Source organism: Rattus rattus, chromosome 1 (assembly GCF_011064425.1).
Source record: "Rattus rattus isolate New Zealand chromosome 1, Rrattus_CSIRO_v1, whole genome shotgun sequence".
Classification (NCBI taxonomy): domain Eukaryota; kingdom Metazoa; phylum Chordata; class Mammalia; order Rodentia; family Muridae; genus Rattus; species Rattus rattus.
This window is the reverse complement of record NC_046154.1, coordinates 193,527,132-193,550,162: the sequence shown is the minus strand read 5'-3', so window position 1 is coordinate 193,550,162 and position 23,031 is coordinate 193,527,132. Positions and strand designations below refer to the sequence as shown.

At 42.3% G+C, this 23,031-nt stretch overlaps 2 protein-coding genes across 3 annotated transcripts in view; one reads left to right on the top strand and one right to left on the bottom strand.

Moving 5' to 3' along the window:
- Zfc3h1 (zinc finger C3H1-type containing) overlaps nt 1-1,198 on the bottom strand; it is a 54,884-nt gene extending 53,686 nt beyond the window's left edge. Inside the window, exon 1 of one of the 2 annotated variants that reach the window (XM_032912529.1) lies at nt 374-1,198. In XM_032912529.1, the coding sequence (XP_032768420.1) occupies nt 374-983 (610 nt within the window). In that variant the 5' untranslated portion in view covers nt 984-1,198. The remainder of the gene's footprint in view (nt 1-373) is intronic. The other variant, XM_032912533.1, reaches the window with a different exon arrangement.
- A 33-nt stretch (nt 1,199-1,231) lies between these two features.
- On the top strand, nt 1,232-12,503 carry Thap2 (THAP domain containing 2). The gene is made up of 3 exons (XM_032912544.1): nt 1,232-1,932; nt 8,778-8,973; nt 11,850-12,503. The coding sequence occupies exons 1-3, from the start codon at nt 1,862-1,864 to the stop codon at nt 12,234-12,236; spliced, it is 654 nt and encodes a 217-aa protein (XP_032768435.1). The 5' UTR covers nt 1,232-1,861; the 3' UTR covers nt 12,237-12,503.
- The last annotated feature ends 10,528 nt before the right edge of the window (nt 12,504-23,031 follow it).

Below are 23,031 nucleotides of genomic sequence, written 5' to 3'. Positions count from 1 at the left end.
ANAATCTATGTCGATGTCCTATTAAACACGAAATTCCAGGGCTAGCAAAAAAAAAAGAAAAGAAAAGAAAAAAAAACCAAGCAAACAAACAAAACTGCACAAATACTAATGAAATCTGGGCTGCTGGTGTCCCGTTAAAAACCCAGACTGTATTTGATCTCCCTGGCTGACCCGAATCCATGACACGCTCGGATCCAAAAGCAACGCATCCAGTGAAACAACCTACGAAAATAGCGGTGGAGTGTGGCACATGACAACTGCCGACGAACAGAGACAAATGAGTGGTTCTGAAAAGTTAAACTCCGGGACCTAGCAATGACGCCAAAGGGAGCTCCGGCGACACACCCAGGGCGGACCGCCACGTTAAGGATACAGCTCTTGCGAGGTGGAGAGGGTTCTCGCCAGCTCTGGCTGCTGCCGAATCCGGATCCCGCTCCTCCTCCTCCTCCTCCTAAAGGAGGTCTGCACCCTGGCTTGCCTCCTCGCTCACCCACTCCTCGCCCCCGACTCCAGCGACTCCCACCCCGGTAAGGCCTGCCTCGAAAGCGGAAACGGTCCAAAGCTATGTGGCTCCGCTCCCAGAACGACGGTCGGGGGCTGCTTTCCGACAGGGACCCCGAAGACATCCGAACCGGGGGCGGATGAGTCCGGAACGGTTCTTTGGGTCGGTAGCTGCTGTGTCCCCTGAGGTGGCCCCGCTCAGACGGGTGCCGCGAACGTGAGAAATTCCTCAGCTGCTGCTGAGAAGAGGACGAGGACGACGAGGAGCCGCCGCCTCCCCCGGATCCGCCGCCCCGGGTCGGATGAGGAGGCCTCCGCCGCGGATATGGTAACAGCCCGCCGCCGCTGCTGCTGGTGCTGCTGCTCCGGCTCCGGATTTGGCTGTTGTTATCGTCGTCGCTGATCTCCCCATCTTCGAGCTCCCCTTCTTCTTTCGGTGAGAGGCCGCTAGAGGCCGGGGTCGAAGTGTCGGCGGTCGCCATCCGGGGAGCAGCGCTGTCCACACTACCTTAAGCCCTCTGTCCGGGGACCGCCCGACAGCTGCCTTCCCCTTACTCCTCCGCCCTCTGTCCTAACGGACCCGGCAGGCGCGGCCTTCCCGTGCTCGGACGCCTAGCAGGTTCTGCTCCCCAACTTCCCCGCACCCCAGATCTCTCTCGCCGGACCGTCGCTAGCCAGTTCCCTCTCCTAGCGCCCCCTTGCTGCTCTTCCGCCTCGCGAGAAAGGCTCTGTGGAAGGAGGCTGTGTCCCGATCGTCATTTCCTGCGGCACGCCGGAAGGCGACTGCTAAGTGTCGCGAGAACAGGCTTGGTAGACCAGCGATGTTCGCTGGGATTTGTAGTCTCCTCTTGCTCCCCGCTTCGTCCTTGGTCCCTGCGGTCTTAACCGTCCCTAGCACCCGGTCTGAGGTGACAGGGGTCAGTGTCCCGGTAGCGGGCCTGCTCTTCAGCCGCAGGCCTGAGTTTCAGAGTAATTAGTCGGTGTGGAAGACACCTGTCATCATCTCATTCATTGCAAGGGCACCCCTATCAGAGACGCAGTATACCGAGTGTCTTTGGGACCCCGGGAAGTGGGGAGCGGGAGGGGGAAGAGGGGCAGGTGTGGCCGCCATGTTGGTGAAGGCGACCGTCTGCGCCGAGAGCTCCAGCACGTTGGCTCTGCGGGCCTAAAACCGCCATATTAATAAAGAGAAAGGGGAGTGCGGCCTCCCTCCCACCCCGGTACTGTGCACGCCCCTCTTCCCACCCCGCTCTCTACGCGGAGCTTGTCGCCTGCCTCGTTTGTCTAGCGTTTGACAGAAGCTTAGCGGGCAGCGCCTCAGAACTGGCGTAAGGTAGCGCCGAATGAGGGGCCGGGGGAAATGCCGACCAATTGCGCTGCGGCGGGCTGTGCTGCTACCTACAACAAGCACATTAACATCAGCTTCCACAGGTAACCTGGGCAGGGAGTGGGGTGGCGGGAACGGGAGCCTAAGCGGCCTGAGTCTCGGTCGCGTCAAAAGAACAAGGTCCTCTGACTTTAGTTACTTGCCCAGCTGCTGATAGCAGGGGAGCATCACTCTTGTCCTTTGTGTGTGGTTTCTCACATCTGGAAACATTTGCTCCTTTTCCGAGGAAAGTTTACCAAATTTGCAAAAAAAGAAAAGAAAAGAAAGAAAGAAAGATCCGAGTTATTGTGACTGACACGCCTTACATTAAAAAGTGATGAATGTACTATTATTTTCTACTCTTTTATTTTTATATCTTAGACCATGCCTTGAGAACAGTGACGCCATAAGGGAAAGCTCATTTCCCGTTCAAGCCAAAAAACCACTCTAAAAGCCTGGTGTGTTCGAGTTAATTTTCACTAGGAATTGAGTTGGGAAACCTAAGAGTCACATATGGTAACTGAGTCAATCACTGACGGCCGTGTAATTAAGCAATGTTTATCAAAGAGGCAAACAGAAAGAAGCTCTCCTTAAACAGAATCACACACACACACACACACAATCTAGGTTTTGTTTTTCCTTGGTTGAACACTCAGCCATGTCTTTAGTTGTGTTAAGTCAAGCTCTCCAAAGCATTTGATCACTACCTTGAATATAATAGGTACTCAATAAATGGTCACCTTTCCTTCAAGAACTGCCACCTGCCTGAAGAAAAGAAATTCTAAAAACTTAACTGAAAACAACTTTGATTTTTATCTGCCCCACCATATACCTTGTGATCTTAGAATATAGAAAATATCTTTGCTCTTTTTCCTATCCCACTATTACTTCGTGCATCCCCTAACTGAAAGGTGCCACTTTAAAAATCCTCCTGATGTTTGTTTTTAAGCTATTTCATGCAAATGTAGAGCTTTATTCATTCTTATAGCTAAGGTACACTGGGTCCCTAATTGCCTGACATTATGCTAATGATGTGGAAAGTTCTTACCCTCAGGGACTTTAGAATTGAATACAGGAGTAAGGCATAATCACAGTTGAGTACCACAGAGAAGACATTCAAAGAGACCTAATTTAGCCTCAGGAAGTCAAAGGACACTTCACAAAAGAGGTGACGTGTCAGATGAGACCCGAGGCTGACATAGGTTTGGTCTTCTATATTAAAGCGTTTTCTGTTTTGTTCCCGGAGTACTTGAAGGAGCCCTGAAGAGTATAAAAAGACTGGAGTGATTAGATTTACATAATAAAAAGCCTTCTGGCGGCAGTGTAGAGTTAAGAGTGATACTTAAAGTGCTAGTCAAGCGTCACCAAAGACGAAGGAAGCCATATAGAATGCTAATCCGTCTGCTGTTTCCTTCACAGGGAAATTCTGGTACATGTCAACTGATGTAAACACTGATGCTTAGCTGTGGGTACGGGAGCGCTGAGTGACAGGAGTTGAGTGATCTGTAACAAAGGGAGCCCAAGCTTGGTATGCTCATACATGTCTATAACCCCGGAACAGAGGAAGAGGCCAGCCTGAGCTACACAGAGCCTGTCTCAAAATAAAACTTTAATAAATATAAGGAACCATTCAGTGGTCTAGACTAAGACAGTAAAGATGAAGGGAAATGGACAGATTCGAGAAAATGTTTAAGGAGAATTTCCTGGACTTGATAATATGATGTGAACCATGAAAGGGAGAAGTCTAGCCACTATAAGCAGAGTGTAAGAGATGCACGACAGAGAGCCTGGTGTGCTGGCTCAAGGCTATAATGTTAGAACTCAGGAGTCTGAGCCACCCTAAATCCAAGGACTGCCTGATTACAATGTAAAACCCCATCTCAAACAAAAGTAGGGTGAGTGTTGTCGCACGCCTACAGACAGAGACAGGAGATTTCTGTGCGTTTGAGGCCAGCCTGGTCTGCAAAGCAAGTTCCAGGAACCAGAGTTATTACACAGACACAGAGAAACCATGTCTTAAGAATGCAAAAGAAGGGGTTGGGGATTTAGCTCAGTGGTAGAGCTTGCCTAGGAAGCGCAAGGCCCTGGTTAGGTCCCCAGCTCCAAAAAGAGAACAAAAAAAAAAAAAAAAAAATGCAAAAGAAAAAGAAAAGATAGACAGCATACAATACTGTTTATCTAATGGGAAACTGACATTTTAATGGTGACCTTAGAAATTTAGGTCTTGTAATTGCTAGGCAGGCACATTCCAATATTCCTACATTCCTGTTACATGGGAAGAGTAGGTAGAAGGCTTACCATGAGTTTAAGACCAGTCTAAGTTACAGGAAGAATTTGAGGCTTGGCTCCAAATACAACATGCAAAGAGGGAAGGGGGAATTAGGACAATGTTAGAATAATAATATGTTCTTGTTTTTATAAATACAAATAGTATTTAATTTCTCTTGTAGGTCATAGACACATAGACACACCTACACTCTCTCTCTCTCTCTCTCTCTCTCTCTCTCTCTCTCTGTGTGTGTGTGTGTGTGTGTGTGTGTGTGTGTGTGTGTGTGTCAGGGGTCTCACTATGCATGGCTGGCTCATACTGGACATAGAATGGATCATCAGTTAAGAATGTTTATTGTTCTTGCAGAGGTCCTGTGTTTACTTCCCAGCCCACACACAGCAGCTCACAAACAGAAGATTCAACACCTCTTCTGATTTCCTTGGGCTCTATCATGCACATCGTACACATAGATACATTTAGGCATGTACACATAAAAAATAAAAATAATTTTAAAAATTATGTCGCCTAAATTTATTTTCAATTTTTTTATACCTCTCTACATCTTAACCTAAATTGCCTCTGTTAACATGCCCTGGGCCTTATTTTCATGATTTGTGCTCTTTTTTTACTCAGTAAAATAATCTCCACTTTTAAATTTGCCATTAGTCTTATGATTTTTCTTCTTTGCTTTGTTTTAATCTCTTCTACTAACCCATCTCAAACTCTTATTCAAAATGATCCACCTGTGTCTATGTGTCCCACTTGTGATCTACATTTTAAAATATCCCCTAAATAGTAGAAGTCCTTATCTCTAATGATTAAAAGGCTGTTTGTAGGCCAGATGTGTATTGTTACCCTGGTCCTCTGCCAGTCCCATCCATTCAGTATCAGTAGGGAATCGCCATCGGTTAAATATACCGAATCCCAGTTCTCCTTTTCACTAAGTGGAAATACCATCCACTGAGCAAGCTGGAAGCCGTCCAACTTGATGTATCACTCTTCCCTCTTGACTGGGTACTGGCTTCCCTCTTAACAGCATCTTGACTGGCTCACTGGCTTCAACTCATGCACTTCTAACCACCCTTTTATAGTCATTGGTCTACAGCTACACACTGACCATTGTCATTTCAAAAAAGGGGAAAGCCCCAGTGTGGAGTATTTGCCCAGCTTCTACAATGCATTCATTCTCACTGAGCTTGGTTTCAAGCCACCAATATGACATGACTGACTGTGAAGATAAGAAGGGATGTACAGTATCACACTAATCTATAGTGGTTCTACAATACAGATGCAATGGGCATAATAACTTCCAAAAACAGAGATTGGGGCTAGAGAGATGACTCAGCAGCTGAGTGTGTGTTCTTCCAGAGCACCCAGGTTCAATTCCCAGCACCCACAACAGGCAGCTCAATCTGTAACTCCAGCTCTAAGGGACCCGACTTCTGACCTCCTTGGGTTTCTTGGTTCATGTGTATATATCCACACAGAGAAACACACATGATTAAAAAGTATTTTGATTAAAAGTAGTTATTAGTAAAATGTTAGGAAATTAGATTTTGATAATGGCTGTATCCAACAGATTATTCTGTCAGGTCTTTCAGCCATTTATGACTTGTCTTCTTTGTCAAGAAGGCCCATGTCTATTTCATGCCATGTGCCCAAGACTCATAACTTCATATTCATATATCCAGTTTAAAACCCTTTCTTGGGGCCTTCTAAATAAATCGTCGTGTCCTATTCCACATGGCTCCATACTTGCTCCTTTATAAAAGACCTACTATGCCACTAAACTAAGCATTTACATCTTTTAATCTTTAAAAGGAGTCCAGAGAACAACCTTGGATGTCGTGTGTGTGTGTGTGTGTGTGTGTGTGTACGTGCACATGTGTGTGTTGTGTGTTGTTTTGAGGCAGGGTCTCTCACTGTCCTGAAACTTTCCAAACTTGATCACCAGAGCCATCTCTTCAGTCCTTAGAAACATTCCTATCTTACATTATAAATTATAGAATGCAATACCTGGGGCTGGGGGTGTACCTCAATGGTAGATATTCATTTAGTATATATGAGAGACCTTGGTTTTGATCCTAGCACCACTATTATCAAAAATAGAGATCTACAAAAGTTAGGAAATGTTGCCTGTGTGTCCAGATACTGTGCAAAGGAGCTAGCACTGGACTTCTGGTAATCCAACAACAGTGTTGTCAGTCAGTCTGCTAAAAAGTTAGAACTACTTAATTTTCTACCTCCTAAATTACAATGTACTCTCAGAGGCTAGGCATTTTTTTGTTACCGCCACATCTAAATCATCTAAGAATGTAAGAGGTAGTCCACCATTTATTTTAAATACAAGCTAAATAGCATCGTTCAAACTATTGAGTGATGCTTCTAAAGCAGGAAATGTTTATAAAACCTTGGGTTTGCTATGTGGACAAGAATATATCCATCGGTTACCACCATATGAGTTTGTTAATATAAGATGATTTTTAGGGGCTGGAGAGATGGCTCAGCAGTTAAGAGCACTGGCTACTCTTCCAGAGTTCCTGGATTCAATTCCCAGCACCCACATTTTCCCTAGTAAAATGACTCTTCAGCTGGGCTTGACAAACCATTAAATAATTAAAGAGTTCTTTGAAATGAGATTGAGAGGTAAGTGCTAAGCTAAATGCAGTGGCTCACTCCTGTAATCGCACTACTAGAAGGCTGAGGCAGGAGGACTGTAGAGTTCCAGATTGGCCCTAGACTGCAGTGTGTTGCAGTGCAGTGTGGGTTAGATAGGTAGACCCTGTCTCAGAGGGTGATGCAGACATGCAGACTGAGCAGGGTGGTAAATTTACCAGAAAATTTAGTTTAATTAAAATGCCAAAATACTGTGAACTGTGGAGTGACAGCAAATCTTTAGGGCATGTCGGCCCAGAAGAATGATATTTAGAGCACATCTGGGTTTTCATCTTCTATGCTCTCATCACTGGCAGCGTGTGAAAAATCTAATTTCTTACGTCTGATAGGCCTTCTGAACCACATGATCTCACATGGATCTTAAGTTCTTTTTATACACAAGTTAGTACATGCAGAGGATACAGTAATCAAACTAAAGAAGATAAGCAGCAGGATGGCTCACTGAGTAAAGACACTTGCCATGTAAAACAATCTGACTTTGATCCCCAGAACCCATGTAGAGGTTGAAGGAGAAAACCAGCTCAGCTTGGCCTCCGACTTCCCTTTGCAAGTTGGCACACTTGACCACACACATACACAATACCAGAGGGATCGTTTTAGCATTCATATTTTTCCTGTGTATTTGAGAGAGAAGGACCGTGCGTACACATGCCTACACGTGAAGGGCAGAGGGCGGCTTGTGAGAGTTGGTTTTCTTTCTCCTGCCATGTGGGCCCAGGGAACCAAACTCAGGTTATGAGGTTCCATGTTCTTACCTAAGGAGTCATCTCACTGGTCCTAGATTTAAAAAGAAAAAAGAATTGCAACCGAAATTTAACTATGTTTTATTCCTGCATTTCTAACTCAGTTAACAAACCTAGAATTATTAGAAACACCCTTCAAACTTTCGTCTCCCTTCAGCAGCATGTGTTGGATGAATGTGTCTTTCGGATTTGAAATAAATAGGAAAGGAAAAGGATAGCTACAGGCAATTTATCTTATACAGCCGTGTCTCTGCCATGCTCCATGTCTCCAGATCTCTTAAATGCAGCGTATCTGTGTAGAAACTGAGCTATTTATATATTCTGCATTCGTATTAATAGATTAATCTTTGTCAAGTTCTTATTAGTCAATTCAAAGAAAAGCAGATAAATAATAATGATTGATTTCCTCAAGAAACAGCTTTGGAGGTTGGGGGGAGCCGGGGAGGAGAAGAAAAAAAAAAAAAAAAAAGCTTTGGAGCCAACAAAATGGCTATGCAAAAGCCATTGCTATACAAACCATAGACCCTGAGTTCCATTCCCAGAACCCAGGGTGGAAGGAGAGAATCAAATCACTTCCCCCAGAAGTTTTCTCACATCCACATGTTTGCCAGTGCTTGTTCATGCTCTCTCTCTCGCTCTCTCTCTCTCTCTCTCTCTCTCTTTCTCTCTCTCTCTCCCCCCTCCCTCCCTCTCTCCCTCCTCTCTCTCTCCCTTCTTTTCTCTTTCTTCTCTCTCTCTCTGCGTGCACACAATTTTCTTTGAAAATATATAACTCATACACTGGAAATTTTAATGGAGAAATTATAAAACAATGATGTAGGAAAGACAGAAAGGAGTGCTATCATCTAGACTTTCCTTGTTAAAATGTAGTCTTCAACGTACCTGACTTATTTGCTATATAGCAGCAGATAAAGCATGTGTAATTCCTCCTGCTTGTGATCATTCTACATAGGAGTGTTATTTGTGTTTTAGTTATTGCCCATGTTAAAGGCTGGATTGGAGGGAATAGCTCTTTTTTTAAAGTTTGAAAAGGCTATTAAAGTCAGTTCTTCACTAAATTTTTATAACTATAAAAATTTGTAAAAATTGGCATCTGAAGATTGCTTAATTTTTTATATAAATTTTTGCATAAATGAGAGACTTTCTTAAAATGTAACTATTTTAAGTACAACAAAAGCAGGACCGCTGGAATTTGAGTTGCTTTTTGTTTTCTTGTTTTAAGGTTTCCTTTGGATCCCAAAAGAAGAAAAGAATGGGTTCGCCTGGTTAGGCGCAAAAACTTTGTGCCAGGAAAACACACTTTTCTTTGCTCAAAGCACTTTGAAGCCTCCTGTTTTGACCTAACAGGACAAACTCGACGACTTAAAATGGATGCTGTTCCAACCATTTTTGATTTTTGTACCCATATAAAGTCTCTGGTAGGTCACTCTCCTTTCTTAAACCATGTTTTAGATCCTGTTATCTTTTGCTTGTATAAGAAAACAACTTGAATTGTGTTAAAATGAGTGTGTAATGACACACCTCAAAAAAGCAACCAGCTTGCCCTTGTACAGTAAAGGTCCAGACTAGAGGTGGAGGTCAAAGCTCCTGACTCCCAGTCTGTTTCCCCAGTGAATTCCAAACATTTCAGGTTTTGGACTTTTAGATTAAGGATGCTCCTCAGGTAAAATCTATACAAACACTCCAAGTATCAAACACTTTGCATATCGGGTACTTTACCAGAATTGTGGCCTCACAGAACTACAAATTATTAGTTATTATCAATAAATGTACCATTGGCAAAACCAAAGAAGATACTAATGAAACCTTCAGAATCACTCTCTTCTGATTTCAAGGTGACAAAGTGCTGTGCTAGTAAGTACTTTAAGAACACATATTCAGTTATGCAAGTTATGGTACTTCATAAGAAACGGTAGAGCTCATTCAGTGTACGTATGAGGACTTGGAGGTTTGGGAAGGAAGGTTTTTGACCACGCTTAGAACAGTTTACTTAGGTGGTAGAACTAAAGCCAGGGAGTTGAGGGATAAATTATCAATTGTTGACTTATTTGAAAGAAAAGAGAATTGGGTACAGGTTGAATGAATTAAAACAAGTTCAAGGCAGCCTTTAGTTCCACATGAGTCAGGAGGTAGATTTCTGTGGGTTAGAGGCCAGCCACATCTACTTATTGAGTTCCTGTGCAGCAAGAGTTATGTGCAGCTACATAGTAAGACCCTGTCTCAAAAGCAAAACAAACACAGCCACTTGGTTTAAGGGTGCAAATACAGTTTTGTTACAGTAGAGTGTGTCCAGCGACACACCAGGTTTGATGACCAGCACTAGGGGAAAGAGACAAGAGGAGAAAGAAATATTTTATCTGGTTAGCTAAGATCTGATTAGAGAAGAAACACCGGGAAAGTCACCGTAAGACAGAAAAGGTAGGAAACACTGGGGGATTTAAAAAGGGCATCTCCCTCTTAAGAAAGGGAAAGCCATTGTATGAGTTACTTGTGACATTGGAAGTGGTCGTGAGTTAGTGTTGTAATATGCTTGGGGGTGGGGGTGGCTGTGCTGAAGACGTTGGAAAAGCTGCAGAAAACAAGGGCTTATTCTAAACCTTTCACACTTGAGCACCTCAACCTGACCTGAGTTCACACTCAGGTATGTATTGAAACTGAAATGTACCGTCAGCTGGCACAGGGAATGAACATATATGGTTAGGTCCTCAGGAGGCAGAGGCAGGAGAAGTTCAAGGTCATCTGCTAAACAGAAGAAGGTCTGACACCAACCTGGACAGCATGATGAAAGAGGGAACCCCATTTCTGACATTTTGATCATTTATGCAGTAACTATTAAACTTTTCATTATGCCAGAATCTGTTAGATGCTTTGAAAATGAAGAGCCAAGGGAGACTGCCATTTCTCTGTGGAGAGAGGCCATCTGTAGGCTTTATGATAATAGGGACTATAACTTCTTCACCATTATTTCCCCAAGATTAATGTTTCCATAAGTGGTTGGGAATGCATCTGCTTTGCTTTGGTTTTTGTTTGTTTTCTGTTTGAAGAAACAATCTCGCTATGGAGGTAGCCCAAGCTATCTTTAAATTTACACTACCTAACCCAAGCTATTCCTCTATGGGTGCTTTGCTTGAATGTAGATCTGCACCATGAATGTGCCTGGTGCCTGTGGAGACCAGAAGAGGACATTGGATCTCCTGGGGAACACTGCATTACACATGGCTGTTAGCCGCCATGTGGGGGTGGAATTGAACCTGGGTCCTTTGGAAGAACTACCAGTGCTCTTAACCACTGAGCTCTCACCCAGCCATACAAGCCACTCTTGAACTAGGCATCCTCCTGCCTCTGCACCCAAAATGCAAAGTGGACCTTTACTTTACTTTTTGACTTTTTTGAAGCATTTTACTATGTAGCTCTAGACTAGTCTCAAGTTATATCAATCCTGCCTCAGCCTCCTGAATGCAGGGATCACAAATGTGTCCCATCATACAGGGAGTGAATGTCTATTTAATAAATGAGAGACAGAGTTATAAGATATGACACAATAGGAAAATCACAAGTAGTTTGATATTTCTGGAGTATACAAGGCAAAGGAATCCTTAGCTTTCTGGATTAGAAAAAAAATTCTAGTCAGATTTTAAATCTTTGAAGGTTTAGTGTAAAGAACTAATATCTAAGTCTGTTTAGAAGCTTGGTACCTAAGAATTTGTCCCTGTAGATATGTGAGTTCTTGTTTAAGTAGATTACAGGTCTGAACTATTCATCTAGTTGAAAAACTAATATTAACTAAAAGAGAGATCAGATCAATATCATCGATAACACAAAATGTCTAAGCAAATTTTAATTTGGGCTTAGTAAAAGGAATTGGAAAAGATTTTTTTTAATCTCCATAGAATCATATTGAATAATCTGGAAGATAACTTGAAAGTCCACTGCATATTTTGAAATCAGTGTTTAATAAGTCTGTAGATAAAGGACATAAGAAAGGCATAGTGGCCACATGGTTTTAATCCATGCACTCAGGAGGCAGAGGCAGGTGGGTCTCTCAGTTCAAGGAAGCAGCCAGAGCCGTAAGAGAGACCCTGACTCAAAAAAGAAAAGCACAGGGTGACTAGAGTTCATTCAACCTTTTGAGAATCTTAAGCCATGATCACATGAGGTAGCCTGCTGGTGTTGCCCATTAAACTTTAAAAACAGTTCCTAAAAGATCAGTTTAAATACAGTGTTACTCAAAACTGGTCACTGTTTACTTATTTGTGATATTCATAATTTATGTTAAACTCTCTGTTGGGCTCAGAAACTCAAGTCAAGGAATCTACTGAAGAAAAGCAACAGTTTTACTTCAGCCGGACCATGTAATTTAAAGCTGAATAGTAGTCAACAAGTACTGCTCGAACACAGCTATGCCTTCAGGAGCCCTGTGGAGGCGAAGAAGAGGATAATTAAACTAGAAAGAGAAATAGCAAGCCTGAGAAGAAAAATGAAAACTTGCCTGCAAAGAGAACGCAGAGCGACTCGAAGATGGATCAAAGCCACGTGCTTTGTGAAGAGTTTAGAAGCAGGCAACATGCTACCTAAGGGCATCTCAGAACAGATTTTGCCAACCGCCTTAAGCAGTCTTCCTTTGGAAAATTTAAAAATTCTTCAACAAGATCAGCAAGATAAAACATTACCAGTTCTCTAAATGTAAGATAGACGAGAATATCTGCACTTAAGTTTTCCTTACACAGGACCCAATGCCCATCTCCTGCCGTCGCCAACCATACTCGGGCAATTACACTACAATCAAGTGCTTAAGTTTTACTTGAAGTAGCAATATCACTGGTGGAGACCTGAGAAAGTGTCAATGACAAGTTTGAGAATGAGAAGAAGTGCCTTACATGAGGACTATGTACTTAGACTTCATTGTCCTAGGAAACCCTGTTAGAGGTTGTTTCTGGTCGTGTTCCTTTAAGCTGCTGTCTAATAGGGATGACAAATGATATGTTCCTACAAGTGAAGGCATTCCGCACCAAAGCTGGGCTAGTGCATTCAAAAGAACATGTCAAGTAGGAGCTAGTCACGTTAAACATGAGCTGAAACTACTGGACTTTGTATGAATTAAATTATTGGGATAGTGGTTGAAAATTTATAGACTAAAACCTCTGGGGTACAGGGCAAGGGTTTTTTCTTTCTTTCTTTTTTAGCCTTTTGTATTTTAACCAGTGAAAGTAAGCTTATCATGGCCTTCCTTATAAGAACATTGGATTTAAAAATAGGTTGTAAAATAATTTGAAAATAGCATTTTGAATGTGAAATACCTTTGAGACTCCAAACTAAGGCAAGGCCTCAAGTACCTCAGACTGGGAAAAGCTGGTGAGTTATATTTAACTTCTAAGAAAATACACAGGAAATAATGCAGAATCTGAAGTCTAGCTTTTACCTTGATGAACTAAATAGGCAAATACATACTATTCTTTTTCTTATAATAGAAAGATTGCATTTCCAAATTCATAATTGATACATTGATAAACACTTTTAGACCATTTGTTCTTTGTGTTGATAGCAAATTCTTAAGCTGGTGGTTCTTTTTGTGACTACTTCTTAGTTGTCTTTTTATGTCAAAAATAGCGTCTGCCCTTTAATAAATCGCAGTATAATTTAATCACAGGGAAGTACTTGCTATGCTGTGTTTCAGACCCAGGACAAGCAGCTGAGGAATATATTTAGCACATCAAGGTCTGAGACTATGAAAACTTCTAAGAAAGTATCTGAGAGCCTAAGAAGGTGTTAGGAGTTGGGAAGTTCAGCATAGAGGGTGGGGTATGCCATCCATGCCTGGTAACAGATAGAGACTGGGGGACCTGAGTGGAGCCCAGGTCCACTTTGGTATGCTAAATATGCACCTCAGCCACTTGTCCTGGCTCCGAAACCCAACAGTGCTACGTTAAAACAGACTCAATTTATCTTACCCCATCAGCTTGCTTTTTAACATTCTTTTTTTAGAAAATCAAAACTTTAATTCATAATGGAAGTAAAATACAGTCCTCTAAAATAATGTGTCTCTGTGATAAAGCTATGCAAATACTGATATTTATAAAACAGAAATATCGAGATGGCTCTTCTGGTACCACTTGTACCTTGAAAAGGCCTTATTGTCACTAACTGTCTAATAAAAGAGCCCTCCCTTCAAAGTAAGAGCCCTTCCTTCAAATTAAAAGCCCTTCCTTCAAAGAGCTTTGGCTAAGTAAGTGTATTCACATAAGTTATTTAGTTCTTCCAGTTTGTGAGATCACCATAAGAATGTAACATGCCTGATCGCAAATAACTGTAAATCTTTCCTACACAGAGATGGAATTTGGACTCTCTGTCATCTCTTGAGCTGTTTCTGTCTGTCCTGCCAAGTTATCAGCACTGTTTAGTAAGGACCATGTTTCCTGCAAACACAGTGGATGGCTGTCTTAGTTTCTGTGTGATGCTTATAACCAATACTCTGTAAGTTCTTTTATAGATGTGATCATCCTTGTTAGCTATCTTAAGTATTGGGTAAAGTTCCTTAAACTTGTCATCGTATAGTTTTTCCTAATGCTGGTTCATGTGTCTTTATATTATCTCAACTATCAACTGCAAACACACTGACTGTACCTACTTGGTAGCCTAAAATAAGCGGGGCAACTTATCATATTAACATAACCTATGTTCTCAAAATGTAAACTTTCGTATGGCTTCCCATGTTCACCAAGCACTAATTAATGTGGTCTGGTTAGGGTTAGTATCTTGATATTTAATACACTTTTAAATCATAAATGTACAGCATTGTAAAACACAATGCACTTTTGGCAAAGTTGCATATCTTCACTCATTATTATCAGCCTTTAGTTTCTTTGGGGTGTTTTGTTTGTGTGCTGGAAATTGAACCCAGGGCTTCCTGCATGCATACGCCCCTGCTGAGCCAGATCCCCAGTCTTTTACAGTCACTCTTTTTGGACTTCATTGAATAAACAATCCTCAGTAAATGTAATTTTCTTCCTATTTTCTTCATGTTGTTTTTCCTGGTAACATGCTTCAAAGTGTCTTTACATGACTGTATTAATAACACACCTGTCTGCCTTTAAAATAGCTTCCTAGTTGAACATGCTAACACATATCTGTCAGGCTAGAATGGAAGGAGAAGGAAGAGAAGGTGGGGAAAAGTGAGTTCAAAGCTTTTAAAAACATTCTAGGAGTCTTAAAATCCTGCCTTCAGTTTGCTGATAGATTTTTTTTTTTTTTTTTAGTTGACTGCATAGTGTAAAACTGATGGTGAGGTGTGATGAAGCCCAGAGACGAATGTTCTCTGGGCTTCAGAGGAATGGTGAGCGGGCCCAAAACTTGAGCCAGCCCAGGCTATTTGAGTCCTTCTTTGGGAAATAAACCAATCAGAATTACCACAGCTCTCCCACAGTCACGCATGCCTCACAGATCTTCTATCTATCCAGTGTGTCTACAAGCTGCTAACATCCACAAAGAAAAAGCTAAGAATGAAAACAACTGAAGGTCAGGAACTTACTTGATAGGAAGGCAAGTACTGGACTGGATATGTGACCCGTTCAGCATGCATCAAGTCCAAGGTTCAAACTCCAACACCCAAAGGGGTTAAATACGACATTCTCTGCCCTTCTGTTGCTGCAAGCCTCCTGAAAGAATGGTGCTTAGAATACGAGATGAATTCTGTGAAAGAAGTAGGTGTAAGGTGCTTCAGTACATACTGTTGACTGGAAACTCAATGGGAAAATGTAGAAACTTCAGACTTACTTACAAGTGACTCTCTCTTGAAATAAAATGGATTTCTCTTAAAATGACTGGTGAGAGGTAGGCAGAACACTAGGCTTTGGCCTGAGTTCAGTGTTTCTGGGTCCTAACCCTTTAAAATACACACACACACACACACACACTGAACAGATCGAAATGATAACTTTGCCAAAAGGTCAAAGCTGAGAACTAGAATATTTGGAATTTGGTATTTTGGGGGAAAAATAACGCTATTGACAGGATTTTGAACTAACTCATGAAACAGTTGTTTTTCAGTCTCTGCCTTTCTCCTTCCAAGCTGGATTCACACAAGAAGGTACCTCTGTTTATTCTCTCGCACACTACTCTGTCCCACTTGCAGAGATGTGAATGCCTGAGGTCTACACAGTTCTCGGATGAACACGTGTCTTCTACCCTCCAGTTCTCTTTTTAATATGTTATTAAATTAGGAAAAATCATGCGTTTTAGAAAAGCAGAGGATAAACTTTAACTGTACTAAAGTTATTTGAGATCCTTGCTCATGGTGTCTATGGAGATTTTGTTGTGTTCTCTCATTTCTCAGTGTTAGAAAACGGGTACGTTTTTATTTTGATATGATAGAGAAACTAAACTTTATATCAGGAGGGGATTCTTTTGATATTTAGACAGTCGAATACTTTACAAAGTTAAGGATTTTGTAATGTCTTATTAAACCATAACATTGTACTCACAAAAAAAGTATTTGGAATTTGTTACTATTAAAAAGTTGTTTCCCATGGAATTTTTGTCATCCTGTTATTTCTAAAGGTGAACATTTCTGTAAAGGCCTTTACTCTAACCTGAACCCACAAACTCTGTACTCTTTCTTCTGAGTCGAAGCAAACTGTGAAACAGGTAAAGAACAAGTGGGGCCTTAATGGCAGATTGGTTTCAGGTCATTGCTAAGTGTGCATCACTGCGCCATTTGAAATGTCCGTGCTGTCTAAGCTAAATAGACAAGGACTGTAAAGGTTGTGTGGAGTCAGGATACAACTCATGGCCGAGTCCCGATCTACCACGCACAGGGCTCCAGGTTCCATCGCCAGGACCAAAACACACACAAATAACTTCCCTTTTTTCTCTGACAGCTTGAGGCATGCACGAAGACTTAGTGATAGATACAATAGTCAAAGCACTGCTTTAATGGTGCTCTTTAATGCTTCATAAAATAGCATTTTAACAATAACTGGGATATTCACCACGCACAATAAACAAGAGATGAGGCTCCTGTTCTCAGGCCTACAGTAAGGATCTTTCCACTCACTTGTCCTGTCTTCACTATAACCCACTTTTAGAAAGTCAATGGGATTCAACAAATTGATGTTTCGTGCTGCCTGGCTTTTAAAACTTTGTTTTCCAAACATTAAAAAGAATGAGATCCGGGCTGGAGAGATGGCTCAAGGGTTAAGAGCACTAGCTGTTCTTCCAGAGGTCATGAGTTCAAATCCCAGCAACCACATGGTGGCTCACAGCCATCTGTATTTGGATCTAAAGCCCTCTTCTGGTGTGTCAGCAACAGTGTGTCCATATACATAAAATAAATAAACAAATCTTTAAAAAAAAAAAAAAAGAATGAGATCCAATGTCAAGAAATGATATATGTGTCTGAGACAAGCTTCCAGTTTAAGAAATTCTTTGGTAAATATTCTAAATTGTCTTTATTAACTCCTCTTCGTCCTCTTGAACATCCTGTTTCATCCTCTTCTTAACTCGCAAACTTTTTAGAGCTCCCTTCTCTGACAAGGGGCTCCTGCCTATAAGACCAGTGCTTTACCATGGGGCTGCTAACACTAGCAGGCCTCCCTGCCATCTTTCCAATTAGACTCAGTATATCTGTCTCTACCTCACCTCCCCCTCATTTTCTCTCCCTCCCTGTTCCCACTCCTCCTCCTCCCACCTCCTTCCCTAAACAGGGACAAAGAAGTGCTTTTCTCCTTTGTTGATGTTTGCTTGCTATGTATTGTAATGCTAAATACCGGCCCACAGGGTCTGGTTGCCCTTAAGGAGGAGAGAATCTTCACACACCAAGTAATGCTTTGTGGCCTTGCTCCTTAATACAAAACTATTAGTTGAATAAAGATGCCAGCAGCCTCTAGCTTTGCAGAAGAGAGGTAGGTGAGGTTTCCTGTACCTAGGCTTAGGGTTTGAGGAGAACCACAAAGGAAGGAAAGCGTGAAGAGAAAAGACTTCATGGGGTAGGTGAATCATGGAAACATGACCATGAGGGCCGACCAATCAGAGTAAGAGCAGCCCAGGCAGAACATGGCAAGTAATATCTGGGGGTTATTGGCAGGGAAGTAGACATAATAGCATAGAAAGTAGATATCTGCTTATAAATTTTTAAAAAAAGTTGCTGTATTTTTTTTCTGGGAACTGAATGGTCAAAGATGGAAGGGAAACCCCCAATTGATGATTAAATATCTATTTACTCCACATAAAAATAAAAATTTTAAATATTTAAAGAAAATTTGTTTCTTGAAGTTCGGTTTTAAAGAGACAAAGATCTTGTTGACCTTTTTAGACTGGTAAATCTGTAAAGATTTTGAATTAGGGTAGGAGAGATGGCTCAGAGGTTAAACAAATGATTAGCCTTTAATCCCAGCATCCCAGCAGAGACAGGATGGTCTCTATGAGTTTGAGGCCAGTCTGGTCCACATATTGAGTTCGAGGCTCCGATGCAATATAGTAAAACCCTGTCTTAAAAATTAAAAAAGAGGACACTTGATGATGCCCTTGAATCAGTGGTGTTCAGTTACCAGCACCCATTTGACGCAGCTCACAACTCTTAACTACAGCTACAAGGAATTCAGTGCCCTCTTCTGACCTAGCCGATTAAAGTGCCCAAACACATGTGCATATATATGCATACACATGCAGAGAGAAATATATATATATGTATGTAAATAAAAATAAATCTTAAAATTTAAAAATGCATATATCAAGAGAAGGGCTCTGACCCCTGCTGCTCTAGTAGAAGACCAGGGGTCAGTTCCCAGAACCCAGATCACAAAAGTGCATAACTCCAACTCCAGGCAATCCAGTGCCCTCTTCTGACTTCCATGGGCTCCAGGCATGCACATGGTGTGCATACATACATGCAACAAAATACTTATACACTTAAAAATAAATCCTAAACATATTAAGAATACTTTTTGTATGTTTTGAGAAATAGTCTTGTGATGTTCGAATTGAACCCCTTCCAGGACCTCTTGAATGAGACCCTCGGAGGCAGTGATCGATGCAAAAGCAAGAGGAGTTTAATTCCGACATATCAGGGTCATTCCACTTCAAGGGGAGATGACCCTGAGCAAACTCTAACAGGGAGTTATATACCTTGCAAACAATTGGGGCAGAATTCAAACAATGGTAACTAGGCAGGGTACTATTGATGGGGCGAAGTGATCTTCAAGCTGACTCCTGGTCAGTGAACCATTCTGGACTTCCCAGGACAGTTGTGGGGGGCGGGGGGCGTTGGTTGGGAGCCACAGGTGGCTTTGACACTTTGGTTTGCAGGAACTAAACTAGCCCTACTGTCCCTGGAAGGGAGGAGTCTTTATGTTTGGAGGTCTATGGTGGAATTTTCCCATTGGCCTTAGATTGACCCCAACTCTGGGTCTTTCAGTCTCAGTATGCAATTCAAAGTAGTCTCAAGCTGAACCTTCTTTTCTTTTTTTTTTCTTTTTTTCGGAGCTGGGGGCCAAACCCAGGGCCTTGTACTTTCTAGGCAAGTGCTCTACCACTGAGCTAAATCCCCAAGCTGAACCTTCTAACCCCGTGTTTCCCTTAGCACTGCTGGGATTTCAGCCACAATACCTACTAAGGACTTTTTGTATTAACAACATCAGTGTAATTTGAATGAAAATGGCTTCCATAGGCTCAAATATTCTCATGCTTAGTCCCAGTTAATGAACTATTTGAAATGATTAGGAAGGTATCCTTTTGTCAGATGTGTCCTTGTTGGAGGAGATCTGTTGCTGGGGGTCCCCTCTGAGGTTTCAAAGCCAAGGCCAGGTTCAGTCTCTCTCTCCCTCTCCCCTCTCCCTCTCCCTCCCTCTCCCCTCTCCCCTCTCCCCTCTCCCCTCTCCCCTCTCTCCCTCCCCCTCCCTTCTCTCTCCCCTCTCTTCTCTCTCTCTCTCTCTTCTCTCTCTCTCTCTCTCTCTCTCTCTCTCTCTCTCTCTCTCTCTCTCTCTCTCCCTCTCTCTCTCTCTCTCTCTCTCTCCCCTCTCCTCTCTCTCTCTCTCTCTCTCTCTCTCTCTCTCTCTCTCTCTCTCTCTCTCTCTCTGTGCCTACCTGCTGGCCTGCTGGCCTGCAGCAGCAGCAGTAGTAGTAAAAGTTGTGGTAATGGCATCTCTTCATAGTAACAGAACCATGACTAAGACAATGATCCCCAATTCAGTCTTAAGAAAGGATAGTTTGTTTTATTACCTACCTATCAGCAAAAGTTTGGGATCCAGGAAGAGAGGTTTGCTCGGTTCAACACAAATCACAAAGAGACAAAATGCAGCTAATTTTCCAAAAATGGGAGTGGGGGAATACTCGTTTGAAGAGTCCCTTCCTCCTGCCAGTTCTTCCAGGATTCTTTTGCTGAACTTGAGGTAGGACCTTTAAAGAAGCCAGCAACATCTTTGTGCCTGAGTACAAAGGGGAGATAACTTGTTGAAGAGAGCCTCCCAAGTCTCAGGTAGCAAAAAGACAGGTTCCTATTCTTAGGTTTCAAACCCAGGACAAAGGGCTGAGATGCCTATTTAACATATCAAAGTGGACCCACTTGCCAGATTCTTCTCAGCACCCCTCAGACCCAATCAGTTCCAGGGTTCCTCCTGGTTCGCATGCCCAGCCCAGTACCCTGAGCTCTCCTGCTGAAATAGCCGGGTTGCTTCCCATTTTGGTTACTCCACTTTCTTTTGGGCTTCCTGCTGCACTTGGTTCACCTCTATCCCTTCCCCTCCCCTCTCAACTCACATGGCTCAGGGTCTTGTCTGGACTCTTCCAGATGTCCATGGCTCTTCCTAAGTTTTTTCTACTATAAACTTTCTTCTCCACCACACCTCGGAGCTGTCATGTCCTTTCCTTGTCCGTTCTTTCACACATAGGTTCATAGCCAGCTGTTCAAACAGTCCCAGGACTGCATACATAGCTCTTTATTGTCAGTCCAACAATTTATTCAACCCTCGATCTACTCATGAGGGTTGAACTCTGCACTTAATTGCGAAGCCCCTGAATGTTGCACATGAAGGTGTAGCTGGAACACTTGGAATGGGTGTAGGCAACTTCTGGGTCTGAACCTTTAATGGAAGTGTTCTTTTAAATGGCTGGTTAGGCAGGAAACTTTCCTGAGGAAATCAGGGCGCTCCCCACTTTGCCTCTGTTATATTGGATGTTGGGGTGAGTGGGAGAGAAATAGTCATTTGAAAGCACATTTCTCTGGTAATATGATTTTTAGCCTGATCTATATTAAGGAGAAGGAATACCCCTGGATCCATACTCATGGGTTGACGCTAGGATAGAGCACAGCGGTAGAGCAATTACCCAGCAAGCACAAAGCCCTGAGTTGACACTCCAGTACTCAAGCAGAACTTACTTAACATAGACTTCAATGTCATTAGATGGCCTGATAATCACAGTAAGATAACCCACCACTTTCTTAGAAAACAACTGGTCAAAGACCTGATAAATGGCAAATTAAAAGCAATTTTATATAATTTTATGTAATTTTTCTAAATGATGCAAATAAAATAATATTTTTTAAAATTTTAAATTTTTATTAATTTAAATTTTAAATTAAAAAAGTTGACAGGTTGTTAGTAATCTGCCCCCAATAGCCTCAACAATCCAAACCGTGGTCAGATAGCATAGTGAAGTAATACAATTATTTGCCTAATGTAAGGGTCCACAGTTCACCAAAGAATCACACCCCAGACTCAAATTGCATGTAAAGGCAAAGAGCGTTTTATTCTGTAGAAGTCCAGCATGCTGGGGTCTCTCATTACCAAGATGGACACCCAAGTGAGCTTGCAGGCGTGATTGAAAGCACATTAAGGAATTCTGGGGGTAGACGACCTCTATGTTAATCTGTTGGGTCCATCTCTATGGACATTCCATTCCTGGGGAGGGGTCTGGAAACTTTTAGGGAGGTCTGGAAACTGCTGCTGACCCATTGTCCTTGCCTCAGACCAGGCCCTGGGCAGCTTCTAAGGCCCAGACTTGCCTGGAATTGCCCAGTTCTTGGAAACAGAGATCTAGACCTAGTCTCCTTAACTGCCAATCTGAAGCCTTCCATGGAATCAACCTAGCCCTCTCACTATAAAGAATAGAAACAGTAGATATAGAGTGAATTTCAGTTGAAGCCACTATCTTGTGTTCTACCAAAGGAAAACCAGTCTTGACATGAATTTTGAAATTCAAAATACCATAAAATCTTTAAAAATGCCCCACAGAGATGCAAACCAGTTTCAGCCACAAGATAGCCCACGTATATCAAAAAATATTAGCCTGACCAGAAAAAAAAAAAAGCCCCCATCCAGCAGTAGAAATGTAAGCTTTTAAAGATCGAGTGGGTTGTGTACCACACCTGAAACTGTCCCGTTGCCTCCCATACTGTTGACAGTTAGCAATAAACATCTCGGAAATATGTGGTTATCAGCTAGTTACAATTCACTCAGGCAAAATAACTCATAGTCAACCTCAGCCTCCTATGATCTGGGATTACAAGCCTGGCCACCACATCTAGTGAGATCTTTGTTTTGAAGCTGGGCCTGGGAAGATGGCACTGTGGATAAATTGCTTTCTGTGCAAGCTTGAAAACGTGACTTTTGGGCCAGTACCTAGAACCACATGGGACTGGCCCAAAAATACCCATCTAAAAAAGATGAAATCAGTCACAAGACTCAGATTGTCTGATGATAGTCTGCAGTGTAAAATGAATTGACAGGATGCACACTCTTGAAATTGTAGAGGAATTTTAATCCAGCAACATGGCTGCTCTGGCAAGGGAATCCAAAGACCTAGGTCATTATGATCTGGATAGTATGCAGACAGGCCACACTCCTTTAGTGCCTTTGGCTAGAATACAGACACGCCCTTAGAACAATCCTTTAATGTAAAATTAGTTTGTAGAAGGAAGCAGTCATGTGTGGAAGTGACGTCTAATTGAGGGCCAAAGTGACGAAAAATCGAAAGATTGACAGAAAGGATACATCCATCACTTACAAAAACAGTACAGGAAGGAGGAACCACTTAAGAGCAGCAGTGCACGGAGAGAGCCAATCAGAGTTAGGAATTGGGAGGCAGTACCCTGAGAGCAGTGCAGTTGAGTTCGGGTTTTTGTGGTTTTTTTGTTTATTTTGGAGTGTATGAAGTTCACTGCAGGTCAGCAGAGACAGCTGAAGCCAGAGAATAAGAAGGAGTTAGAACAAATTGCTAGAGTTGTTTGAGGCTAAGCAGAACAAGTTGAGAGATGCCAGATTGAACCAGTCAGCTTGGTGAGGAGTTTGAGCCGGAACAGCTGAGTTGAACCAGCCAGCCAGAATTCAGAAAGAGCTAGAAAAGGTGAGATTATTCAGCAGTAAGCCCTACGCGAGGACAATTATATCAGGCGAATAAGTTACTTTTTACAGATAAATAGTGCATGGGGACGGACACTTCCACAATGTATGTTAGAACAATAATTATATGAAAGTTCAATGTTTGTT

What these genes read in the sequence shown, in the direction of transcription:
- Thap2 (XM_032912544.1), top strand. Translation starts at nt 1,862, where the DNA reads ATGCCGACCAATTGCGCTGCGGCGGGCTGTGCTGCTACCTACAACAAG. An exon ending in ATTAACATCAGCTTCCACAG is followed by an intron (nt 1,933 to 8,777) that starts GTAACCTGGGCA and finishes TCTTGTTTTAAG; the next exon opens with GTTTCCTTTGGATCCCAAAA. An exon ending in GTACCCATATAAAGTCTCTG is followed by an intron (nt 8,974 to 11,849) that starts GTAGGTCACTCT and finishes TGTTGGGCTCAG; the next exon opens with AAACTCAAGTCAAGGAATCT.